The following is a 23399-nucleotide window of genomic DNA, read 5'->3' on the forward strand; positions in this document are numbered from 1 at the left end:
TACCAACCTGCTTCTAAAGGGAACTTTACAAAAACCAGGTTTTCCACCCTGTATCCAATGGGGGTCTATTTGGCTCAGAGGCTGAAGGATCTCAGCAGCTACAATTTCAGGGTAACAACTTAGTTTAGAAACTTCTGTTTCAGTGTTGCCAACCCCATGCTGTAGGGAAGGAATTTTCCTTCAACAGCACATTAACAGAGCTCTTGGGGGTTTTCTCCTGGAGCAGGGATTGTAACTATATCCCTTGCAATCAACTTCCAGCAGTTTCTGAGTGAGGAGTCAGGTATTGCGGGACTTTGGGTTTCTTCCATTTTTATGAAGTATTTTACAAAAGCTTTGCCATTAGCCTACAATAACCTGTGTGTCTTAACTCACACCATATCCTGTAGCCTAGATCCCTTCTGATCCTTCCTTTATTAAAAATAAAAAAAATCCCATGCTCTCCTTTTCTGTTGCAATCCTGAATTCCCCAGGAATTATTCCTCATAAACTACTTTCTCTCTTCTGAGTAGCACAATAAACTTCTCTATACACGATGCTATGACTGATGGTACAAGTCTGTTACTTACTCCTATGCTCATCTTTGTAAGCACAAAGAGACAGATCACACCAGGAAGTCCGGAGTGCTCAGCATCTTACAATCTGAGGACATCTCTCTGGGCTAAGGAGACGCATGGGAAGATATTTTTAGACACCATTAATAGCAGCAACCCCCCAAAATATGATTTCCAAGGTCAAATTTTGGACGCTTGGATCTGTGAGATGGCACTCATGAGGCAGTAGAAAGAGGTATTCTTATTGGAACTGCAATACAATGTGAATAATATTTTAGAAAAATGCTATGCTGTGCATATTAAGTACTGCAGTCTCTGGCTACCATAATGCTATCACATTTTTACAATCTGCAAAGTTATATCTTTGTGTAGTTTATTAACTTTAGTGTCTTTTAATAAGGGAATAAAGGACATTGATACTTTTACTGTGCTTTGCAGCTTAAAGTCAGAATTTTTAATTTGAGGTCTTTCCTTAGGGAGTTCAAATGAAAGAGTTTATTGAAGCATGAGATGTCCCAGGGCACTGAATTACATACAGAATGTGGCAGGAGCAGCTTAGGCAGATTTATAGTTCCCTTCTAGTTGTATTTCTCATAACTTAGAAAAAAATGAGACACAAGATGCTGCACAGAGTTCCAGTCTCATGTATGAAAATCTGCAGACGTGGTCAAGTAGTGGAGATTTCCGCTACACTCCCCGCAAAAAGGTTTCCTCTTGTGCTCTCCCACACAGACCCCTCGAGAGGCGGGGCTTGTCCCACCATGATCAGAATCATGAGGCATGCTCACAAACCTGGCAGATCCCCAGGAAGCCAGGGCCAAGCAGCTCCACACCCATTCTGGTTTCTTGGCAATGTCTCTGGTGAATCTACATTTATTATTTTTATTGCAGACTGAGTTGAGGGCCCAGTCAGGGACAGGGCCCATGGTTGTAGGTACTGTACAAAACAAGACAGTCCCTGCCTTGCAGAGCTTACAAGCTGTGCTCTCAGATGGTAAAACATGCAGAGCTCCACAGAACTGTATGGCCATAGAAAGGGAGTTCGATTCAGGCACCTAACACCTCTCTAGGGGCCAACTCCTGCTTCCACTGACTTTAGTGGTGCAGGATCAAGACCCAGGCCCTGATTTAAGAACAAGTCCCTGTTCAGGAAAACATTTAAGCACCTACTGTAAGTTCCATTAAAAGTCTACGGGGCTGATGCACATGATTAAACACGTGTTTTCCTGAACTGAAGCCCAAATCCTTAGAGGAACAGCCGGTTGTACTTGAGGTGCTTTACAAATCAGCTGATCCAGCGGATGTATTTTACTGGGAAGAGAGTCTATGTAGCTCAGAAAGGGAAAGTATCACAATTGCTCCGCCACTGCTATTGCTGATTTGGGTTGGCAGTCTGGTGGTAGCTACTGAAAGGCTTGCACTGCCTGCTAGCATGTAACCACCACTGGGAAGAATCAATATTTGTCTCAGTCAGAAAACCCCTACTATGGTGCAAGAGATGTGTGTCTTCTACAGGTTGCCCACTTAAAAATAGATATCACGAAGTGAGGAGACAAAATCCCCTTGAAGGTGGGTAGTAGTAGTAGAGATAATGAACTGGCCTTGCTATCCCTTGTGTTTGTGTTTTAATTGGTTGTTGTTGAATTAGCTGTAAAAGCAAGCACAGCAGAAGGAATTCAACAATGGTGTCTGGTCTTACTTATCACAGACAGTTGTTACAGCAGAAAATGGAGGGGAGAGGAGATAAAGAAAAGTAGGAGTCACGGTTGCAAAAAACCAAAAGCGAAGCAAACAAGGAAGAGATGGCTGAATTAGAGGAAGAAAGAGAGGAATAGAGAAGCAGATTGATCATAAACAACTGAGCCATTTAACAACAAAATGAAGGATATGGACATTGTCTAGTCAGTTTCACATCGCTTGTAACTGATTAATCACCAGCCTTTCACTGCAACAAATAGAGACGGTATCTCCAAGAGTCATTTAAAGTTGATTTGAAGCTATACACAAGGGAGACACCAGGCTAGAATTCTAGCCTGGTAACATGTTCCCGTAGAGTTTTAACTTAAAAGTGAAAGGTAGGGGCTGGGTTCCTCCTAAAGTGCAATTTATAGTCAAAGATATGGGGTGAGTGGGTATAATAGGCCATGGGAGGCTCTGCCTCCCCTGGCGCTTGCTGCTGCCACTGGATGTCAGGTTTGGTGGGAGGAAGTTTTTGCTTTATTGTGCCCCATGCAGGTTCTGGAGCATCACCATGAGGGCAGGGGACTGGACTCGATGACCTCTCGAGGTCCCTTCCAGTCCTAGAGTCTATGAATCTATCTAAAGAGGCAATCTGTACTATTCAGCTTCTCAGGTTAATCAGTAAACTCCCTGGACTGCAGAGAGATTACTCATGAGCCCAGGAAGGTGACTAACACATAGTGCCTCCTCAGCCACCCCAGAACCTACATGGGGCACATCAAAAGCTCAGGTTCTTCTTTGGCAAGAGATGTTGTCATGCTGTGTCTTTTCCTGCAGTCTGGGGAGGGGAGTGGAGGTGCAGCTGGCCCAAGGCTCCTCTGGGGAAGTGTGGGGGGCAAGGGCTCAGGGCTCCTCCAAGCAGGTGGTGGGGCCTTGGGGCTCCTCTGCACAGGTGTGTATGTGGAGTCTTGGGGCTTCGGCCAGCCAGGGACTCCCCTGGTGGAAGGGGGGCATGCTTGGGTCTCCTCTGGGATGGGGGGGGCTTGTTGCTCCAGCTGCAGGGGAGGGGCAGGGTGTCTTGAGGCTCTGGCTCGTGGGGGGATGTGGGCAGAAGAGGCAGAGCTGGCAGCTCGCCTCCCTAAAAGGGGGGCTCCACCCACCATCCACGGTCAGTTAAATGCAAGGGAAAGGGGAAAGGTGAGAAAGAAGCTGGGCATAGTTCAAACATTAAACATCAGGCTGGGGGAAGCTGATAAGATCTGAAGCCCAGAACTAGGTTACCCTGTAGAGCCAGGTTGTCCTCTTGGTTTTGTGGGGGTGTTGCAAGAAGATAAATTATTAGAGCTAGCCAAATACCTCACTATTCCCTTCTTCAAAGACCAGATTCACCTTGACTGTTTGCACAATGTATGTGTTTGCTTTCTGCAAATATTAGCTAACAAGTTCACTAGCTGGAATATTGATGAAACAGTGAACTGAAGTGGCTATTAAGAATATTCATGAAAAGTGAATTTAAAAATAAATAGTCACATTTGAAATCTGGGGAAATAAAAACTATTCCACATGACCTACGTGTCCAATCAAAACCAACTGGTACCCCAAATTTTCAGGTCAATATGCCAAGGAGTATTCAGCGTATAAATCTGAAAAAGTAAATTCAAGAAAAATCTTAAACTATTTGTGGGCAATTCAAACGGAAATAAAAGAGAATAAATGTCTGATAAGTTTGTGACTATAATTTATTACCCCAGCTCTATAACTGGAATACAGAGATCAGGAGGACAACTGCTAAAATCTGTGATCCAAACTGATCTATAAAAGCCAGTGATCAATTATACATTTGGGGAAACAGTACTGCCCCAGGCCGACAAACCAAACCATAAAGACTCTACAGAATCTATTAGAGTCCATTGTGTCTCTGTGCTTTAAAGCTGCTCCAAATTGATTGACTAACACTAGGTACATTAATAGCAAAAGTTATGATAGATTTATGCAAATATATCAAATTACGTATTAGTTGTATTAAAAAGTAGTGCTATTGGCCCCAAAGATAAGTGGGTTAAATTAAATTAAGGCATTTGTGTACTTGATTTAAAAATTAAATTACTATTATGATAAATATTCAATGTTTTATAATTTTAAATTAATGAAAGCCAAACTATAGTAGAAGTTATCATACGGAGAATAAATTGTATTTCATTTTTTGAGTAAAAGTTAATGAAAGACAGAAAATGACATTCTGATAAGTAAGCTGGAGAAATGTGGCCTTGATAGAACTACCATTAAGTGGATATATAATTGGTTAAACCACAAAAACAAACAAACAAACAAAAAACTATTAATGGAATGATGCCAGATTGGAGGGAGGTCTCAAGTGAGGTTCCAGCAGGGATCTGTTCTGGGTCTGGTGTTGTTTAATATCTTTAATAATGACCTGAATGTAGGAATCGAGAGCTTACCCATCAAATCTGAAGATTACACAAAGCTGGGGGTGGAGTGGGGGTGGGACGGGAGGAGAAAATTGCCAACACTTTGGAGGACGGAGCTAAAATTCAGAGGGATCTTGATAAAAAAATATAAATAAATTGGAGAACTGGGCTATCAACAACAAAATGAAATTCAGCAAAGACAAATGTAAGGTGCTAGACTTAGGGAAGAAAAACAAATGCACAAATACAAAGTGGGGAATAACTGGCTTGGCAGCATCACTGCTGAGAAGGATCTGGGAGTTGTGGTGGATCACAACCTCAGAGTCAATTAGCAATGTGATGGTGTTGCAAAAAAGCAGGCAGATGCAATTTTAGGTTGCATTAACAGAGGCATAGCATGCAACTCATGAGAGGCAATAGTACTGCTCTACTAGGCCCTGGTTAGGCCTCAGCTGGAGTACTATGTCCAATTTTGGTCACCAGTGTATAGAAAGGATTTAGAGAAACTGGAAAGGACCCAGAAGCAAGTGACAAAGATGATCAGAAGGATGGAATGCAAGCCATATAAGCAAAGTCTGAAGGAACTGGATATATTTAGTTTGGAAAAGAGGAGATTAAGGGGGAACATGATAGCTGTCTTCAAATACTTGAAAGGCTGCCATTAAAAAAAAAAGATGGAGAAAAGTTCTTTCTTGCCTCAGAGGGCAGGACAAGAGGCAATGAGTTCAAACTACAGCGTAGCAGATTTAGATTAAATCTCAGCAAAAAACTTCCTAACTGCAAGAACAGGAGGACAATGGAACAGGCGCCTAGGGAAGTTGTGGAAGCTCCTTCACTGAAGTTTTTCCAAAGGAGGCTGGAGAGCCAACTGTCTTGGATGGTTCAGATCAGGGGTAGTCAACCTATGGCACGTGTACCGAAGGTGGCACGCAAGCTGCTTTTCAGTGGCACTTACACTGCCTGGGTCCTGGCCACTGGTCCGGGGGGCTCTGCATTTTAATTTAATTTTGAATGACGCTTTTTAAACATTTTAAAAAACCTTATTTACTTGACATACAACAATAGTTTAGTTATATATTATAGACATAGAAAAAGACCTTCTAAAAATGTTAAAATGTATTACTGGCACGCAAAACCTTAAATTAGAGTGACTAAACGAAGACTTGGCGCACCACTTCTGAAAGGTTGCCGACCCCTGGTTTAGACACAACAAATCTTGCATCTTAGTAGAAGGTTAGACTAGATGACCCTTGCGGTCCCTTATAACCTTCTGGTTGTTTGAAAAGGCAACAAAAATAAAAAGGAGACATACAGAAGAAAGGAGGGGAGAGGGCACCGGAAGAAATCAGAAGCCAGCCCAATTCATTCCAAAAAATCTGCCTATATGTCAGTGAATTTATCTCCATCATTTTTTATTACAGAATGAGATTCTTTCCATTGCTGCTGGCATAGCCATATCAGCAGGGGCGGTGCCAGCCTCTTCCCAGTGTGGGGGCTGAGGTGGACCTTAGCCCCCCCTTGCCACAAGGCCCCATCCCCGCTTCTCTTCTTCCCCTGAGGTCCCACCCCAGACTGACTGGAGGCTGGAAGCTGGAACCAGGCTGTGTATGATGCTGCCCTTGGTGAGTGGGGAGCAGGGACTATGGTGGGGTGGGTCCCAGGAGCCCAGGCCAGAGCGGGTCAGTCCAGGCTGCTATGGAGAGCCCCAGACCCTTCATCTGCCCTGAAAAGCGTACCCTTGCAGACAGGGACATGGGCTGCTCTTGGGCACCCCTGTGCCCTGCTCAGGGTTACTCCTGCACTGCTGCTGGAGCTGGGTGACTGGCCAGTAGCAGCTGCTGCTTTCTCCACTCTTGGAGAGCAACTGTTGTTTCAGTTTGGCTACGGAGGCGGCTAAGACAGATTCTGGGGTGGCTATAGCTCCCGCAAGCCCCCCCTCCCATAGCACTGCCCCTGCATATCTGTAAACCATTCTTCAATCACTGGTCTGGAATTTGATTTTCAGTACTGAAGAACATGCTTTTGAGCCACTATCAGGGGTCTGTACAACCTTGGCTTCTTGGGGTGCGGGGAAACCAAGATGCCACCTGGTGTCTAGTAACCCCTGAATTGCAAGTTCTCCATTAAGCATGTCAGATGACAGAAAAAAAAAGTGTTATTTTTACTTTTGACCTTTTGGGGCAACTCCAGACCATATGAACCAAATTGTCACCCATTTCCTGACAACACAACCATTTATTGCAAATGATATCTCCAGATTTAAATAATGTATATGGGGTACAGTGTATATTCCAGATAATTTTCTGTGGAATTAATCAGAGGTACAAATCAAGAGAAGTACATCTCCTGGGTGATACTAAGTTCCAGTGTTTGGGAGCCATATTAATGGCTAATTCTTCACATCCTCAGGTTCTTAGAAGCTTAGTATCAGGTTAAACAAAACGGCATATAGCACTGCTAATACATTTGAGAGGCTAAGCAGGGTTCTGACAAATTAGTGCTCAGGGGGGTTTGAAGCAGCAATAGTGCTGGATTTGTAATAGCATGTTTAAGTTGTACATATTACCACTCTTCTTTTGTTGGGCTGGTTCAAAAATAATTGGCCAATTAGTCAGTCAAACATTGGTTAACCACCACCAAAAATGGTTAAATAAATTTAAAGCACTAAGTTATTAGTACAACAAAAACTAAGATTTGCTGGTCTCCGATCGGCTTAACCTTGGATACTTATGCCTAATTGCTAAACACTAGTTAACGGAGTTATTTTAACTCAGAAAATATGAAAACAATGAAATAAAGTATTAAAACACGAACTAATAATTACCTTTCTAGTCACGTTAAGCTAGCATTTAAATGTGAATATTTTTCTAGACAGTTACAAAAGAAATAAAAACACATTTACTAACCATAAAAGAAAAGTAAATTGAAATGCATTTATGCAAAGTAGGCAGCATGCCAACTCTTCAAGCAGATTAACGGCTGCTCATCTTTTCTGTGTGTTTTTGAGAAGCAGCTTCAGTGACTGAACCTTCCTCCCCTACATTACAGAAGCCTATTTACATACAAAACAGGAGGCTGGGAAGTCAACAGGAGAACAAGACACCAGAGTCTCAACCACAAGAGATTATCCTGTGTCTGGGGGCAGACAGTGAACTTTGGGGAACACAGGGGAAAGGCAAAAATACATCCTGTTATCCTGCACCAAGGAAGTAAACAGAACACTTACATTCATAGAAAAGGGATCTCAACCAGCCTTGGTTGAAAATGCTGAAAACAGCTTTGGATGGAATGAGACTGCTTTAGACATGAGGTTAGTTTAGCCTAAGTTGAATTTAGTCTCTAGAAAACATGTATTGATTGTGCTCCATATATAACCCTTGTATCCATTATTTTTTGCCACGCTCTTAAATCTCCATGATAAACTGATAATTGTTTTTCACTATAAACATACCTTAGCACTGTGGTATTGTACAAGGAGCTGATCCTGAATCGAATAATTGAAGTTGGTGTGTACTGTTTCCTTTGGTGACAGCATAAATAGGATTCCTGTGAGTGTAGGGCTGCAGTGCACCTACTGTTAACCAGCAAGACAAAGTAAGGGCTGGCATATTTGACCATGGTCAAGTAGATGACTAGTCAATTAACATGATTTGACCTGTCTATTGGCCAACTTGCCAAGTCTATTTTAAACCATACTCCTCCTCCAGTGTCACAAAAGGCATAAAATCATCATTTTCTACTAGAATTGTTAGTGTTAATACAGCCTAGTAATCCAGTCCTTCCACAGTATGGCATATCAAGCAACACAAATATTGGAGTTTCCTCAAACTGAAGATTCCATATGCAAAGGAAGATGTGTCTTAAATTTAGTGAAAGAAACAAAGTGTCCTGCTTTTTGGGCTGCCTCTAACTCTGGTGAACATTCCTTAGGAAAATGATAATAATCTGAATTCAAAACTCCCTGCAAAGCCAGGGGAGATATCAGTTTCTCGTCTATCTGCTGCCACGGGAGGGCCCTTGAGATAATGATTTAAACCATCAAGCAGCCATTCCTACTATAGATAAGAGGTGATAACTTAATATTGGATAATTTGATTTCACAACAGCTATAACAGCTCAAATGAAATTCTGGCTTTTGTACTCCTCAAAGAAAAAAGTTTTAAGCATATTATTAATGGTAATACACTAAGTTCAAAAAGTACCATTTTCATTGTAATAGTGTTAATCTTCCCCCCAGAAGAAGGGAGGTAAGTCTGCCCTCTGTTTAAGTCATTAGACACTTTCTAATTAAATGGTTAAGATTAGTTCTAACAATTTAGTTAACTTTCTTAGGCGACTGAATACTCAAATCTTTCAAACTAATCTGTTGCCACTGAGAAGGGCTACGCACCAAACCGATCTCTCACACTCCTTGGGAGACTTCCATTGTCTCATATTTAGTCCAACTGATTTATAGCTTGAGTATTTACCCAAAGTACCTACCGTGTTCAATATATTAGGGATAGATGTTTGTGGGTCTGATATACTTTTATTTATATGGTCAATGTAAAGCAATATTTAGTCTCATGTGTTCCTGTTTTTATACCTTATATTTTAATCACAACCTTTAATTTGTATCACCAACATTTCAAGGGCAATGTTAAACAATAGCGGTGAAAGAGGACCACCCTTATCTTGTTCCTCTGTTCACCTGAAAGACTAGCCTGTTTGTGAGTCAACATGATTGGGGATCATTATAAAACAAGTGAATCCTTGAGCGGAAACTCTTACCAAAGCCCAATATTCCTAGAACTGCAAACAGGCACTGTCAGCCAATCTGTCAAGAGCTTTTTTAGCATCTAAAGATGCCCCTGCCAATGAGTTACTTGAATATGGATTAAAAGTCATTAAATCTATCAGTAAGCTTGTATCAGTGCCTTGATTTTTCTTTATGAATCCCACCTGATAATAGCTGACAGCTTCACTCTCTTTTGTTTAGTGTAGTAGCCAACTCCTTTGATCGGATTTATACATTGACCTTCATCAAAATTAGTCTGATTATTGCATTGTTGGGACTCTTGCCATGGTTTGAGCATACTGGATACGAGAGCCTCCCTTGTGGACTAAGGTAAGGGTCTTTCACTGTACACAGTTGTATATCCTACTACAAGGAGTTTAGGGGGTCACTTTCCTGAAACTGTTGATAAGATGCTAGCAGTAGCCCAAACATTCCTGGTACTTTTCCAGTCTTCCTATCTTTTGAAGCATTTTGTATTTCATCTAGCTGAACAGGGGAGCCCAGCCAGGACAGCTGGTCTACTGAAATTGAAGACAATTTTAATTTATTTCGGAACCCATCTTTATCTTGTTGACTGGAGGTTGATTCATCCTGGTATACAGCCTCATAGAACTTGAGATAACTGATCATTATTGCCTTTCTGGGATGTGATCAGGGGCCCTGACCATCTTGAATTGTACTGACTTTGCAGGTTTGTGCTCTCATTTTTAGGTGGTAAGCTAACAGTTTATCCACGTTATCTCCCAACTCCCACAAATTGTCATTTCAACCTGAATAGTGCAAATCAACCTGGGCAGAGCTAAATTTAGCAGCCTCACAGAGCATGATAATTAGCTTCTGCAATTTTTCTGGGGATGAGGATTCTGCATATTCAGTGTTCATCAGCTCGGTCACACAAACTTGACTCGCCTTTTTTTTTTTTAATTAGAGGTAAATGCTATACTCCTACCACTTGAGTATGCCTTCATTGCACCTCAGAGAGTAGCAGGAGAGGTTTCAGGTATATTGTCTATGCCATGAAAGAAATTAATTTCCTTTATAATATACCTCTGAAAATTCTTATTTAACAGTAAAGGGTTTAGATTCCATTGTTTACAGGTTTTGTCACCTCCATGTGAGGCAAGCTGAAAAGAAATGGGTGCCCAAGCTGAGGTCATTATATTGATAGTGTTATTGATAACAGAGTTAAATTCTTGGATTCTAAAAATATTCAACTCTGGAATATGAAGAATAGGGGTGAGGAATGAAATGAGTGTTCTGCAAAAAAAATAAATACTGCATCGGCTTTCAGTTTTTTTAAAAAAAGATTCATAATATTTCCTTTTGATCGGGTAACTTAAGCCTCAGTAGTCCATGACACTGTTAATAAACTCACTCATTACTACCAGTACATAAAAACAAAGCATGCCACAAATGGTTGTGTTGGGACGTGAATTCCTGAAGTGCCATAAAGCATCCGACCCATGTAAGAACCCATTTGAATGAACCATCAAATCCATAATTAGATAATTGCACTGATGAATCAGCTCACACACCCACACCACCTGTGGAGGGTTATAAAGATATAGGATAGTGGGGGGGGGGTTAGGGGAGAGAAGAAAACTACAAATGGTAAACAAACAAACAACAAGAAAAGAAAAAACACTAATGGGAAAAATCCCTTATTGAAAGGGGCAATAAAAAAGTCCTTTACACAAAGAGGCCAATACCCAGGAGGTCAGAGGGGGCAATCCCAACACACTCCACAACCTAACATGTAAGCCCTTCCCAAAGAGGGAGTCACCTATAATATACACCTCAAAAAGCTATAGGTCTATAACAGTCCCAATTAATCACAAGGTGGTTTCAATGATAACTAGGACTGCAGATTTATTACAACATTTTTTTCCTTCATCAATCAAAAATCAGGGAGCAGCCATGTTAAATTTAGTAAAATCATGAGTTATGGGGGAAAATGGTGTGTAAAGTCATGGGTCATGACAGAAGGGCAGTTGGGCCAAACCAGAACAGCACTGTGGCCCCTTGCACCAGGTTGCAATGATCAGAGCAGGGAGCTGGGCCCAGCCCTGAGTGACAAGAGGCACAGCTGCAGGCTGAGTGTGGAATGGGCTTGCTTGCCCACCCCTCCCTCTTGGGTCTCCCCACCTCACTGGGGTGGAACTAGGGTAGTGGTGCCAGAAGGAAGTGCTGCTGTGTGTCATCAGTACTCCTTCACTCAAATTTAAAAAGTCAGGCACAAAACCAGAAAAGTCATGGGGATCTGACATTTTTACCACTGTGACAAACGTGAAACCCTAATTATAACCAATATACATCAAATACAGCTGAAAGCCTTGGTCTACACTATTGTACCCTACCAGGGGGAGCCACTGGAGGAAGAAAAAGCCTCCTCTCCCCCCAGTTTCCCCTAATGCCCACATCCAATGTAATCTATTTAGGTTCTCGTTAACATAAACATCATATCCAACAAATAACAAAACAAAACAGATAATACATATATTATTTCACTTTAACAGGAATACCCTATTCGGTGAGATGTTGCACCTTACATACATAACAAAGACTGGCACCCTTCTAATTATCCACACATCCTAGCAGAGAGAAGGGGAAGGAACCATCCTACAACTCATGTTAACACGTAGTAAGACCATGGTTATCTCCTCGTTCTCATCAGTCAGAGTAAAAACACAATGTAAGTAACTGGAATAATTATCAACCAACAACCACAGCCCAGATTTGGACTCTATGTGAAAAGGAAGGGGAAAAAAGTCAAGAGGCCAGGCTGCCCTGTAGTAATAAATTAAAAAAAGGGGGAGGAGCTTGACAGGCTTTATCAGGCTTGGCAAAACCTTGGCTGGAATGATTTAGCTGGGGATTGGTCCTGCTCTGAGCAGGCGGTTGGACTAGATGACCTCCTGAGGTCCCTTCCAACCCTGTTATTCTTTGATTCCGTGAGAGATAGGGGAAGGAAATAAAGAATTCCACAAGGTGGGGAGGGGATTTATACAGGTCCAGACTGGGGCGTTCACTGAGAAAGAAGGACTCGAGAAGTCATGGTGGGGAGAGATGCAATTCCCAGCTCACATCTCATATGGTAGTTTGTTCTAAGCAAAAGCATGCTGCGAGAACCCCCATAGGATGTCTACATCAGTTTCTATACAGGTGCTCACTTTCATAAGATGCAATCAGTGGGAAGTATACAATTATCAAAGTCCTCCTTTTTTAACTTTTATTTTGTTTAAAGTTTCAGCGATTAATTAGTATTTATTACAAAAAAAAATTAAAATGGGTGAAAAAAAATCAGTGCAAACAATGTATAGTTTTCTGGGTAAATATGGGAAGACAGGCAAAAAGAAACAAGAGAAAAGTAAGACTACTGAAAGTAAAAGCAGCTTCATGCAGTAGTTTATTTCATGAACAATACAAACACACACTCATGCACTTGTGTATCTTGGATTACTCCGACAGCCTTGCATTTACACTTAAACTAATTTATTATCAACTCAACTCATCTACCTAATGTAATGTATTGGATTTTCTTACTGTAATATGTGTTTTCATGTACTTGAGTGGTCTACAATTTGGGTGAAAAAATGGTAAAAACCAAATAATGGCTTTTGTAAAACCTATGAACTTTTTGGTAAAAGTAGTTAAAAACAAACAAAAAAATGCAGTAAATGTTGCACCTTCATAGTTGCTCCTAGCAGATGGGGACATAGGTATCATTGTGGATCTGGATAATAATCACACCTCTGCTGTTTCCACATGCATTTCCTGAGCCCACATGCATTTTACATGATCAGTGTAGGAGCAAGGGGCTTTAAAGAAAAAAGACAACTTCAGAAATTGTTTCCAACAATCTAGACAAGTAAGAGGGAACTTTGCCATCTTGAATATGCACATCAGTGAGGAGGGAAGGGAGTGTCAGGACTAGTCAATACCTCTAAAGGTTAAATAAAAGAGCAATCTCCACAATAGAGAGGGTGCCAACCTTGAGACAGTACAGTGAAGCTCCCTCAGAAAGACTCAGTACATTTCTCAGGTTCTGTTGCCATAGCAAAACGGGGGAATTGGCCTTCATTTTTAACCTTAAATATGGCTGGAAGTGAAATGCAGTACATTGGGCCCTTATCTGGCCATTTTCCTGGCCCTGTTAAACCAGGCCGTTCTCCCTGTCACTTCCCAAGCATACCCAGGGAACCCCATTTCCTTGTTGTTTCCCTATGTTGGATTTTTCAGTTCCCGAGTGTTATGCAGGATCCTCTCTCTGGTGTCATGCTGTAAAATCTTAATGATAAAAATGTCTCAATCTTGCATCTGTTGGGGGATCTGGCCTTACATCTATTGTAGAAAACATCATCAGCTGCTCCATTAGCTTTTCCTAGCCAGTTTTGAATGAGATAGATTGTGAGCATTATTCACTATTAGAAATTGGTTGAGTATATGGATGCCCCCTCCGATCTGCCTTTTACTCACTACACCAAAACTAACAAAAAATACCCCACCCCAAGTCGAGCTTTTACTCCCAAAAGAACAGAGACTTCATAAATAGCACTAGAGATTTCACCTTTGCTATCCATTTTATGTGGGAAGCACTCCGATACTATGGCGATGGGCAGCAATGTAAAACGCTAAGGTGGAGAGTTAGATATTCATTGCCTGACACACAGGAAGGCTCAGTTTTACTGCTGGCTCTGCCACTGGCCTGCTGGTGACCTTGGGCAAGTCACTTCATTTCCCTGTGCCTCAGATCTGCCTCCTCGTCTATAAAATGGAGATAAGGATACTGACTTTCCTTTGTAAAGTGTTTTGTTTGTGATCAATGGAGGTAAAGTGCTATACAAGAGGTGGGTATTATTATTACTTGCAATGTTACAGCTAGAACTGGGCAAATAGGCATAACAAAAAATTAATGGCTAGAAATTAAAGCCAGAAAAATTCAAATTAAAATGCATGCCTTGTTTCTAACAAGGGTGATTCACCATTGGAACAATCCACCAAGGGAAGCGGTGAATTCTCAATTCCTTGCTGTTTTCTGAAAAAAGCCTGCCTGCCTTTCTGGGAGATATAGATTAGTCAAACACAAGTGATTAGGCTTGATAAAAGGGGAACCTGATGAAATGCTGTGGCCTGTGTTAGACTAGATGACCTAATGGTTCATTCTGGCCTTAAAACCTATAAGTGAATATGGAAACCAGCATGTGAGGTGGTGAACAACCCCCTTGTTGTCTCCTGCCCTGTTCTATAAAGGAAAGAACATTTTCCCACTGGCCACCTCTCCTGTCCTGAGTGGAAGATGATGACATTCCAGGGCACAGGGTGCAGTGGAGTTGGTGGGGAGGAGTGACTGTGTGAAGGAGTTAGATGGATGAGTGAGTGTGTGGCGCTTTCATTTCATTTCATCTAGAACCCTTGAGAACACTCACTATGCCACAGATGGAGATTATTCCACCTGCTATGAACTAAAGGAGCAGGGGAGTGGGGTTCGGGCAGCAGATATGTATTTGGGCTAGAGGGCTAGCAAGGAAGATATGTTTGGGGAATATGGTGCATTGGTCAAGGAGGCAAGATTTTGATGGATTAGGAATCCAATTAGTTTAATCCATTTTGTATCTCTTGTAGGATTATTCTCATTGTTTTGGTATATTCTAACTAATAAGAGACTGTAAGCCTATTGTACACATTCTGCTTATTTCCTATGTGTACTGAGCACATTTGACTCAAAAGATTTCTCAAAAGTGGTATTAAATATTTCCATGTTGATTCTTTTCCGATATACAACTTCCCCTTTCAGCAACTCAATACCTCAACCTTCTCTCTCTCTCTCTTACACACACACAGACCCCCTCCCCTGCAGTATTTCTCAGTTTGTTCATTGTGTGATTTCCTTTGCCTACAGGAAAACAATTGGAATAAAATACAAAGCCCTTCAGTTGGCTCTAAATAAAGTCTACAGGATACAATGAAGAGTTAGAGATTACCAGGATCTGAGGACATTCTCATATTAGGTGGAAATAGGTGGCCTATGTGTAAAACCACACCAGGCAATGCCTAAAAATATTGCTGGTCTATCATGTCATTTAATGGTGGTAGCAGATAATCTGTGTAAAAACATAAGGGTTTTATTTTGTGTGGCGGTAGTTTCCTAAGTTTTAAACCAATCGTATTCTCTCTTCTTTGATTACTAAGAATACCTTAGACAGGGCTAGGCTGTGACATACCTATTTATGTTAATAGTACCTTACAACACGAAAAATTCCAATGAAGTCAACCAAACTGCTTGAGAAGTAAGTTTCTACTGAAAATAAGTAAGAGTATTGCAATCTGGTTCTTATTTTTCAAAGTTATAGGATTTTTAATAAGTAATTTTCACTGCAACCTTTCCTGAAGTGTCTTATTTTCTAGACTCGTTAGTTTTGTTGCTTTGCATTCAATACTCTGTAATTTGCCTGTTTTTATAAAAAGCAGAGCTCAGATTTAAAGGCATTAATCTGCCTGACATGTAATAATCACATTTTATTAATAAACATTTGCAATTTTAGGCCTACATGAGAGAGGACTACTTTGAAAATTTAGACCCAAGTGTGGGATCAGAGCACTTTCAAATATCTAGTTCTACACTCTTTTGGGTAAGGATGTGTCTTAGTCTATGCCTGTTTAGTGCCTGAGATTATTTTGTATGTAGTTCCTATAAAAAGTAAGGATAGTTTATTAGTTATTATAGGGAGAGTCAAAGGAACTTGAAGGGAATTGGATGCCTAAATCCTATTGAAATTCAATGGAAATTGGGTTCCTAAGTTCCTTAGGATAATTGAAAATAATAGCAACAGTTTTTATGGTATAATGAATTATTAAAGTCAGCTAAACAAAACTAACAATGTAGTAGGCAGCTGGAGAAAGCCATGTATTATCTTTAAATTAGAACTATTACAAAGAATATTTCGAACTTCATAGTGGGTTACATATTGACAAATTTACTGCTGGAGTGATGTGCAAATCAGTTCTGAAGCAAAGCTGATCCAACTGAGTTAGTATTATGTTCACATCATACACAGAGACGTTAGATAATAACAAAATACTCTTGCTGGAAGGTTGCAACATAATACTACTTTGTGTCTTAGAATTCAGAACCTTAACACACAAGAGCTGTAAAACAGAGCCACAACTCAATACACTACATGCAGAGCTTGGCCAGGGAGGTGCGGGGCGGGGGGAAAGAATAAACCCTTCACACTGTCGCTCAAAGGTTAGGCATATGCCAACACCATTCTCACTCCCCACCCACCTTTATTTTAATGCTTTTCAAAATTGTCAAGAAGCATTTGAGAAATTGAGTCTAGCTCTACAGATCTGTAGTTGTTTAAAAAACTAAATAGATGAGAATTTTTTTGCCCAAAATTCTTATGCTTTTTGACCAACTCTAATGGCAAAGTTCATTATCAAAGGCCTAACTCTGGCTTGGGGGGAGGAAGCGGAGAACCTCCATGGTGGTGGTCTGGGACTGGCTGGGCAAATTGATTTTGGTGAGAAGCCCCAGGAAACACAGGAGGAACATGAAACGAAAGGTTGATGCATTGTTAAGTAAGCTAGAGAGGAAAGAAAACAGCCATGAGTTCCCAGACTGACAATTTAGGGTTCTCAAGACTTAAATGCTGATCCCCCACAATCGTCCATCTCAAGTGGGCTCAAGATGGGATGTTTTTCTCCAAGATATGATCATTTTTCTAAAAGATATGCTGCAGTTTAATCAGGAATTAACTCAGGGAAATTCTCTGGCAGGACAATGGTCCTTCTGACCTTGTAATCTATACATACTTTTCCCTCACATCTAGTCATCTGTTTGCTTGCTCAGTGGGAGAGTGCTACTCGTGCAAACTCTGTTCTCCCATCCATAACCAGAGCCCTGGTCCAGACAAGTCCAACACAGTCATGTAGGGGATGGGTGAGGGTGTCTTCCTCCTCACTCTACTCTCCTGGGTGGCTGCATTAGATCATGGTACAGTCTAGCTCATATAGAACATGGATGATTGCCTGGGGGTGATGTCTCCCTCAATTATTTGAGCCTGAGGAAGCTTTATTTTACATCAGCCATTAAATACAACTTGGACCAGCACAGAATTGCTGTATCTCTGTCCCACTGCTACTATGTTCTCTTTGCTTAAGCCAGACCCCAGCTGCACTGTCCTCCTAGACCTTATACCCCTTCCCCTTCTGATTTATCTCTGAATCCGACACAGGTACATTTTACCCTTGAGCATCGTCAATATCACCATATCCTGCCAGAACAGCGTGTCTCCTCCCACACCTGCTTCTTCCCAACTAAACCAACTCTGAATGTGGCCTATTGCTCGATGTCCTCTGGTAGAAGTGACTGAATTAAATAATAATCTTTTGTCCTCTCTTTCCCAGGATGCTATCAAGGGAGCCTGACCTGGGAGATTAGTACTATTTTGCAATCAAGTCAAAAAATGATTCAATAAAAATGTCCTCCTCCAATGACAATCCAATGAGAAATTTAAATGGACCTTTGGTTTAGGTTTTTTAAAATCACTGCTGCATGCAGTTACTCCAAAGATATTAAAATGATACCCATAATACAAATAATTTCTCTGGCTGCTGAGACCTTTTCAAAACTGATAGCTCATTTTACACAAGCAGGACCATTTACAGTCTCACTTCTACCTTTCAAAATTGCATTTTAATACCATGGTCCTATTTCTTTTTTCATTGCAATCGTCTGTAGCTGCTTTGAAATTGTTTCCCATCCTGTCCTGTTCTCAAAGATATTTGCTGCTTCCCTCATGACATTAGCTCACATTTAGGCTGGTCCAGCCATGCTTTAAATGATACCCGCCCCTGTACATTGTGGGCATGTATTTTTTTGTATTGTTCTCTCTGGAGTGAAAACATTTGATTGGCATAAGCCACAGAATGTTGGCATGCTCATCCAAATGTAGCCACTTTTCTCTTCTCACTTCTCTTCCTCCCAACCTGTCAGTCCCATGTTGTATTCAGTCTCCAGTGCTACTCCACCCCCTTTCTGGTCATTTTCACTGTTCCCAACCCAATCTAGGATCTGGTTTGCCCACCCCTGGACTTTTTGGCCCAAGGGCCACATCTGGGTATGGAAATTGTATGGCAGGCCATGAATGCTCAAGAAATTGGGGGTTGGGGTGCGGGGCTGTGTGTGAGGGCTCCAGGGTGGGGCTGGGGGATGAGGGGTTGGAGGTGCAGGACGGTGCTCTAAGCTGGGACCCAGGGCAGGAGAGGGATCAGGGCTGGGGCAGGAGGTTGGGGTGTAGAAGGGGGGTCAGGGGTGCAGGTTCCAGGCGGTGTTTACCTCAAGGAAATCCTGGAAGCAGCGGCATCTCCCCTCTCCGGCTCCTATGCGGAGGCATGGCCAGGTGACTCTGTGCCCTGCCCCGTCTGCAGGTGCTGCCCCACAGCTCCCATTGGCCATGGTTCCTGGCCAATAGGAGCTGTGGGAGTGACGCTTGGGGTGCGGGGTAGCATGCAGAGCCCCTTGGCTGCCTCTGCACATAGCAGCTGCTGCTTCTAGGAGCCACGCAGAGCCATGGCATGCATGGAGTGGGACAAGCCCCGGACTCTGCTCCCTGGCTGGAGCTTGAGGGCCGGATTAAAACATCTGAAGGGCTGGATGTGGCCTGCGGGCCGTAGATTGCCCACCCCGATCTAGTCTGTCCCTCCCCTACTCCTCTCTCCCTGCCCCCCACACCTTTGTTGATACAGTCGACAAAATCCATTAAGTTGTCTCAGCAGGTTTGGCAGTCTCTACACGGCTCAGGGTAGCTACTGTTCGCTAGCTATTATCTGTGGCAAGATACAAAATTGTTATCCTTGCTGATATGTCATCCGTGAGGTTTCCCCTTTATAACTCCTGCTAGTAGCATGGCAGTGGCATGGCCCCTCCAACCTCCCCCAATCATGTTCCTTGAGCACTGCTTTGTGACACGACTTGCTGAAAGCCTGTTGGGGTTTTCCAACAAGAGAAAACTGAAGTTTCTTCTACATAAAACTGAAAGGGAAAAGCAAACATTTCCAGTGCACAGCTCATTTTTTGCCTCTCCTTAACGGCTCTTGGTGGCTTTTGTTCTTTTGGAAATAAGCAACGAAGAATCATTTAACTGGACTTTGTGCTAAGGTTCTCATGTGTTTGGGTTGTTTTTTTAAACTAAGTGGGGCTAAAGATGGCCCATAATTATTTTCCTCACCCCCTACACATTTAGTCCAGGTTTATCCATTTTCTATGCTGAAAGGCTGTAAAATAGGTAGAAGCCAGTGTTTCCAATAATTTCAGCTTTCAGAAGCATGTTTCGAAGCAACAGGATACATCTAATGCTGGTGACTAAGCTGAAGGGTAGAAGGAGTAAACAGATTTGTACTCCCTTAAATGTCCAAATAGGTGCTGAATCACTCATCTATTAATAATGGTATTTTAAGAGTGCCTGATATCCACATTGTAATTAAAAATCTGTCAACTTTTCTATTAGCGACTCAGGAGTTTGTAAAACAGCCAGTGCTAGGGATATTGGGCTGGAAAAATATGCATCATGATAACCATAATCACTTTTTATTTTAAAACCAATTTGCACTGATTTTTGATATTTCCAAAGCTAGAGCATGATTAAAAAAAAGACGATAATTAACATGCAATGCAATTGCTAAGACTAATATAAAATTAAAGGTCTTGATTTAAATGGATTTCGAAAGGCCTTGAACAACATTTGTAACTATGCATAACAAGAACAGCAACTTTTTTGGACACCTCCTCTCCAAGTCTGTTCAATGCTCTCCCTTCTGTTGCAGCCTGAAACATTTATATGGAGACACAAAGTTACACACTCATATACTATTAGCTGGCTTGTTTGAATTTGAAATAAAGGGGACCCCTGAAGTGCTGAGGTTGTGATTCCAATATCTTGGGCCTGATTCTCCCCTTGATACAGGTAATCCCACTGAATCTCTCTCAAGGCCAGGAGGTGGACCAAAATGAGGATCATACATCAAGTTCAGAGGGAGTTACTGCTGAGAGAATGGGCCTCTTTTTGCTTCTCTGGTTTATGTAGACTAGTGACTCTGCCAGAAATGGACCTGCTTTGGAAACGTACTGTCGTGGTATAATTCCCCACTCTGAACCTTAGCGTCCAAAAGATGGGGTACAAGCATGAATTCCTCTAATCTCAAGAACCTGTAGCGCTGCCACCAACCAGGAATTCCAGTGCCTGGTACATTCTGGTCCCTCCAAAACCTTGCCTAGGGACCCCCAAGACCCAGACCCTCTGGATCTTAACACAAGGAAAGTAAACCCTTTCCCTCACCGTTGCCTCTCCCAGGCTTCCCCTCCCTGGGTTACCCTGGAAGATCACTGTGATTCAAACTCCTTGAATCTTAAAACAGAGAGGAAAATTCACCTTCCCCCCTCCTTCTCTCTCCCCCTCTGAGACTCTCCAAGAGAGAAAGTAATCCTAACACAGACAGAAAATTAGCCTCTCTCTCCCCCTTCCTTCTCTTCTCCCCATCAATTCCATGGTGACTCCAGACCCAGTCCCCTGGGGTCTCACCAGAATAAAAAAACAATTAGGTTCTTAAACAAGAAAAGCTTTTAATTAAAGAAAGAAAAAAAAATTATCTTTGTAAATTTAAGATGGAATATGTACAGGGTCTTTCAGCTATAGACACTGGGAATACCCTCCCAGCCTAAGTATACAAGTACAAATTAAAATCCTTCCAACCAAATACACATTTGAACTCCTCCCAGCCAAATACACATTTGCAAATAAGAAAACAACCATAAGCCTAACTCGCTTTATCTACCTAGTACTCACTATTCTGAACTTATAAGAGCCTGTATCGGAGAGATTGGAGAGAAACCTGGTTGCACGTCTGGTCCCTCTGAGCTCTCAGATTGAACAATAGCCAAAATCTAACAGCACACACAAAAACTTCCCTCCCTCAAGATTTGTAAGTATCCTGTCCCCCGATTGGTCCTGTGGTCAGGTGACAGCCTGGCTCACTGATCTTGTTAACCCTTTACAGGCAAAAGAGAGATGAAGTACTTCTGTTCTATTAACTCTTACTTATCTGTTTATGACACGTGCCATGAAGAAATGCACTGACACGATGCCCAAGTTGCTGTTAGAAGGTGTTGTTACAAGAGTTCTCCAATATTTATATGCACATGTATAGAGACAGATAATATACAGAAAGACCACCATTTAATGACATAAAAATGAGGTCTAGAGTACTCTTGATAAGTCGACAGGTTCAATAAAGTACACTAGAAACAGCTTCCTGAGTGCAGTTCTTAAAGGGTGGTCTACTGTAGCTTACACAGTCTCCTGATAGTTTCTTTTTTATATACTCCTCTCAACTGGCGCCTCAGTGCGCGAGTTTACACCAGTTTACACTCCCTTAAGCTTAAAGTCAGGGCTGACGTGTGAGAGTGACTCTAAGATATACACTGATAAGCGTGTATGAGTCAGAGTCTAGAAGTGTTTAAGTAAATCTAAAGGAGATTAGAAGGTGGGGTGACCAGATAGCAAGTGTGAAAAATTGGGACAGGGGGTGGGTGGTAATTGGAGACTATATATATGAAGAAAGCCGCAAATATTAGGACTATCCCTATAAAATCAGGACATCTGGTCACCCTGTTAGAGAGGCCCATGATAGTGTATTATCCATGTTGAGTAGGTAGTAATGGAAGGTGGTATAAATGACACAAAACTACATTTCTAGATTTGCTAAGACTTGTTTAGCTTTACTAATTTAGTCCTGAAAATAAACTTCCTTGAAACATACTCAAAAGCAGTAAGTTCACTCTGTATTTAGCACTATTTGCAAGGCCAAAACTAAAAGGTCCTTATTATTTTACATTGGAGGTGTCATACTCAAAGTCTTTGCTCAGTCTCAGCTTTTAGCTATCACGAAGGATCCCAAATTGTGCAGAGTCACAGCTCATCTCTTGGACAGAAAGATGTTTGTTAATTCACAATACAAATAATAACTTGCTATTGTCCCCATTTCCTGCTTTAGTCTCATGAAAATATCACTTCTCTTTCCTAGGGACTACATGGAGCCTGATCATGATCTCACAATAGCTTTATAACAGTAGACAAAACTGGTGTAATGCTTCAGTCACTGGAGGATTACTGGCTAAACCTGCCTATGACATCACAATCAGTCTTGTCATAATTTTATTTACACAAGGAGCCTTCATTGCTACTGCCCATCTTCATTTTTCAGAATATTTTTGCCCTGAATTATGAGGAGCAAGGTAACAAAACAGTGCACATACACTGAAATAAGACCTGCATTAAGCGAATCTGTATATATAGTCCCGTGTGATGGAGTGCTCTACTCACCACTAGTCTGGCACCTCGTCCTGGACACTCTGGAGGTTAACACATCAGGTCGATGGCCCTTCCCACAGTTGCGTGCTGACACTCCGTTTCTCTCTCTAGTCTGCAGCACCTCTCCCTCTAGAAACAGCAGTGCCCTTTGCATGACTCATCCCTCCGGCTAGGTCACTCAGTGTTCCCCCCTTCCAGGGTATATCAAAGTCTTTCTGTCAGCAGTCCTGGGCAGTCTTCACATTTGCTGCCTCAGGTGCCCCTTCTTCAACAGCAGGTAGGGGAACTCAGACCTGCCCTCTACTCCGGGTTCCAGTCCACAGACCCTCAACCCAGCAGTTCTGGGCATTACTCTCGCAACCCTCACTACTCCCTACTCTTCTGCCCTCAGAGAACCAGCTCCACCCCCCTTTCCCAGGGAGTGACTGCTACTTCAGTGTGGTTGCCAGCTTTCTGGCTTTACAGGCCCCACCTCTTCATTCCCAGCTGAGCCTGCTTGCACTTAAACCGGCTTCCTCCAGGTGTAGGTTGTGGAGTTAATAGGCCTAACTGGCCACCTTAACTCCTTCCTGTCCTGTGTGGGGTGGAC

At 42.0% G+C, this 23399-nt stretch overlaps 1 protein-coding gene across 1 annotated transcript in view; it reads right to left on the reverse strand.

Annotated features, from left to right (window-relative positions):
* Positions 1–23134, reverse strand: part of GC (GC vitamin D binding protein) — an 85460-nt gene extending 62326 nt beyond the window's left edge. Inside the window, exon 1 of the mRNA XM_030564149.1 lies at positions 22823–23134. Coding sequence (XP_030420009.1) covers positions 22823–22964 — 142 coding nt within the window. The 5' untranslated portion in view covers positions 22965–23134. The remainder of the gene's footprint in view (positions 1–22822) is intronic.
* Positions 23135–23399: the final 265 nt, after the last annotated feature.

This window comes from Gopherus evgoodei, chromosome 5, assembly GCF_007399415.2.
Source record: "Gopherus evgoodei ecotype Sinaloan lineage chromosome 5, rGopEvg1_v1.p, whole genome shotgun sequence".
Lineage (NCBI taxonomy): Eukaryota > Metazoa > Chordata > Testudines > Testudinidae > Gopherus > Gopherus evgoodei.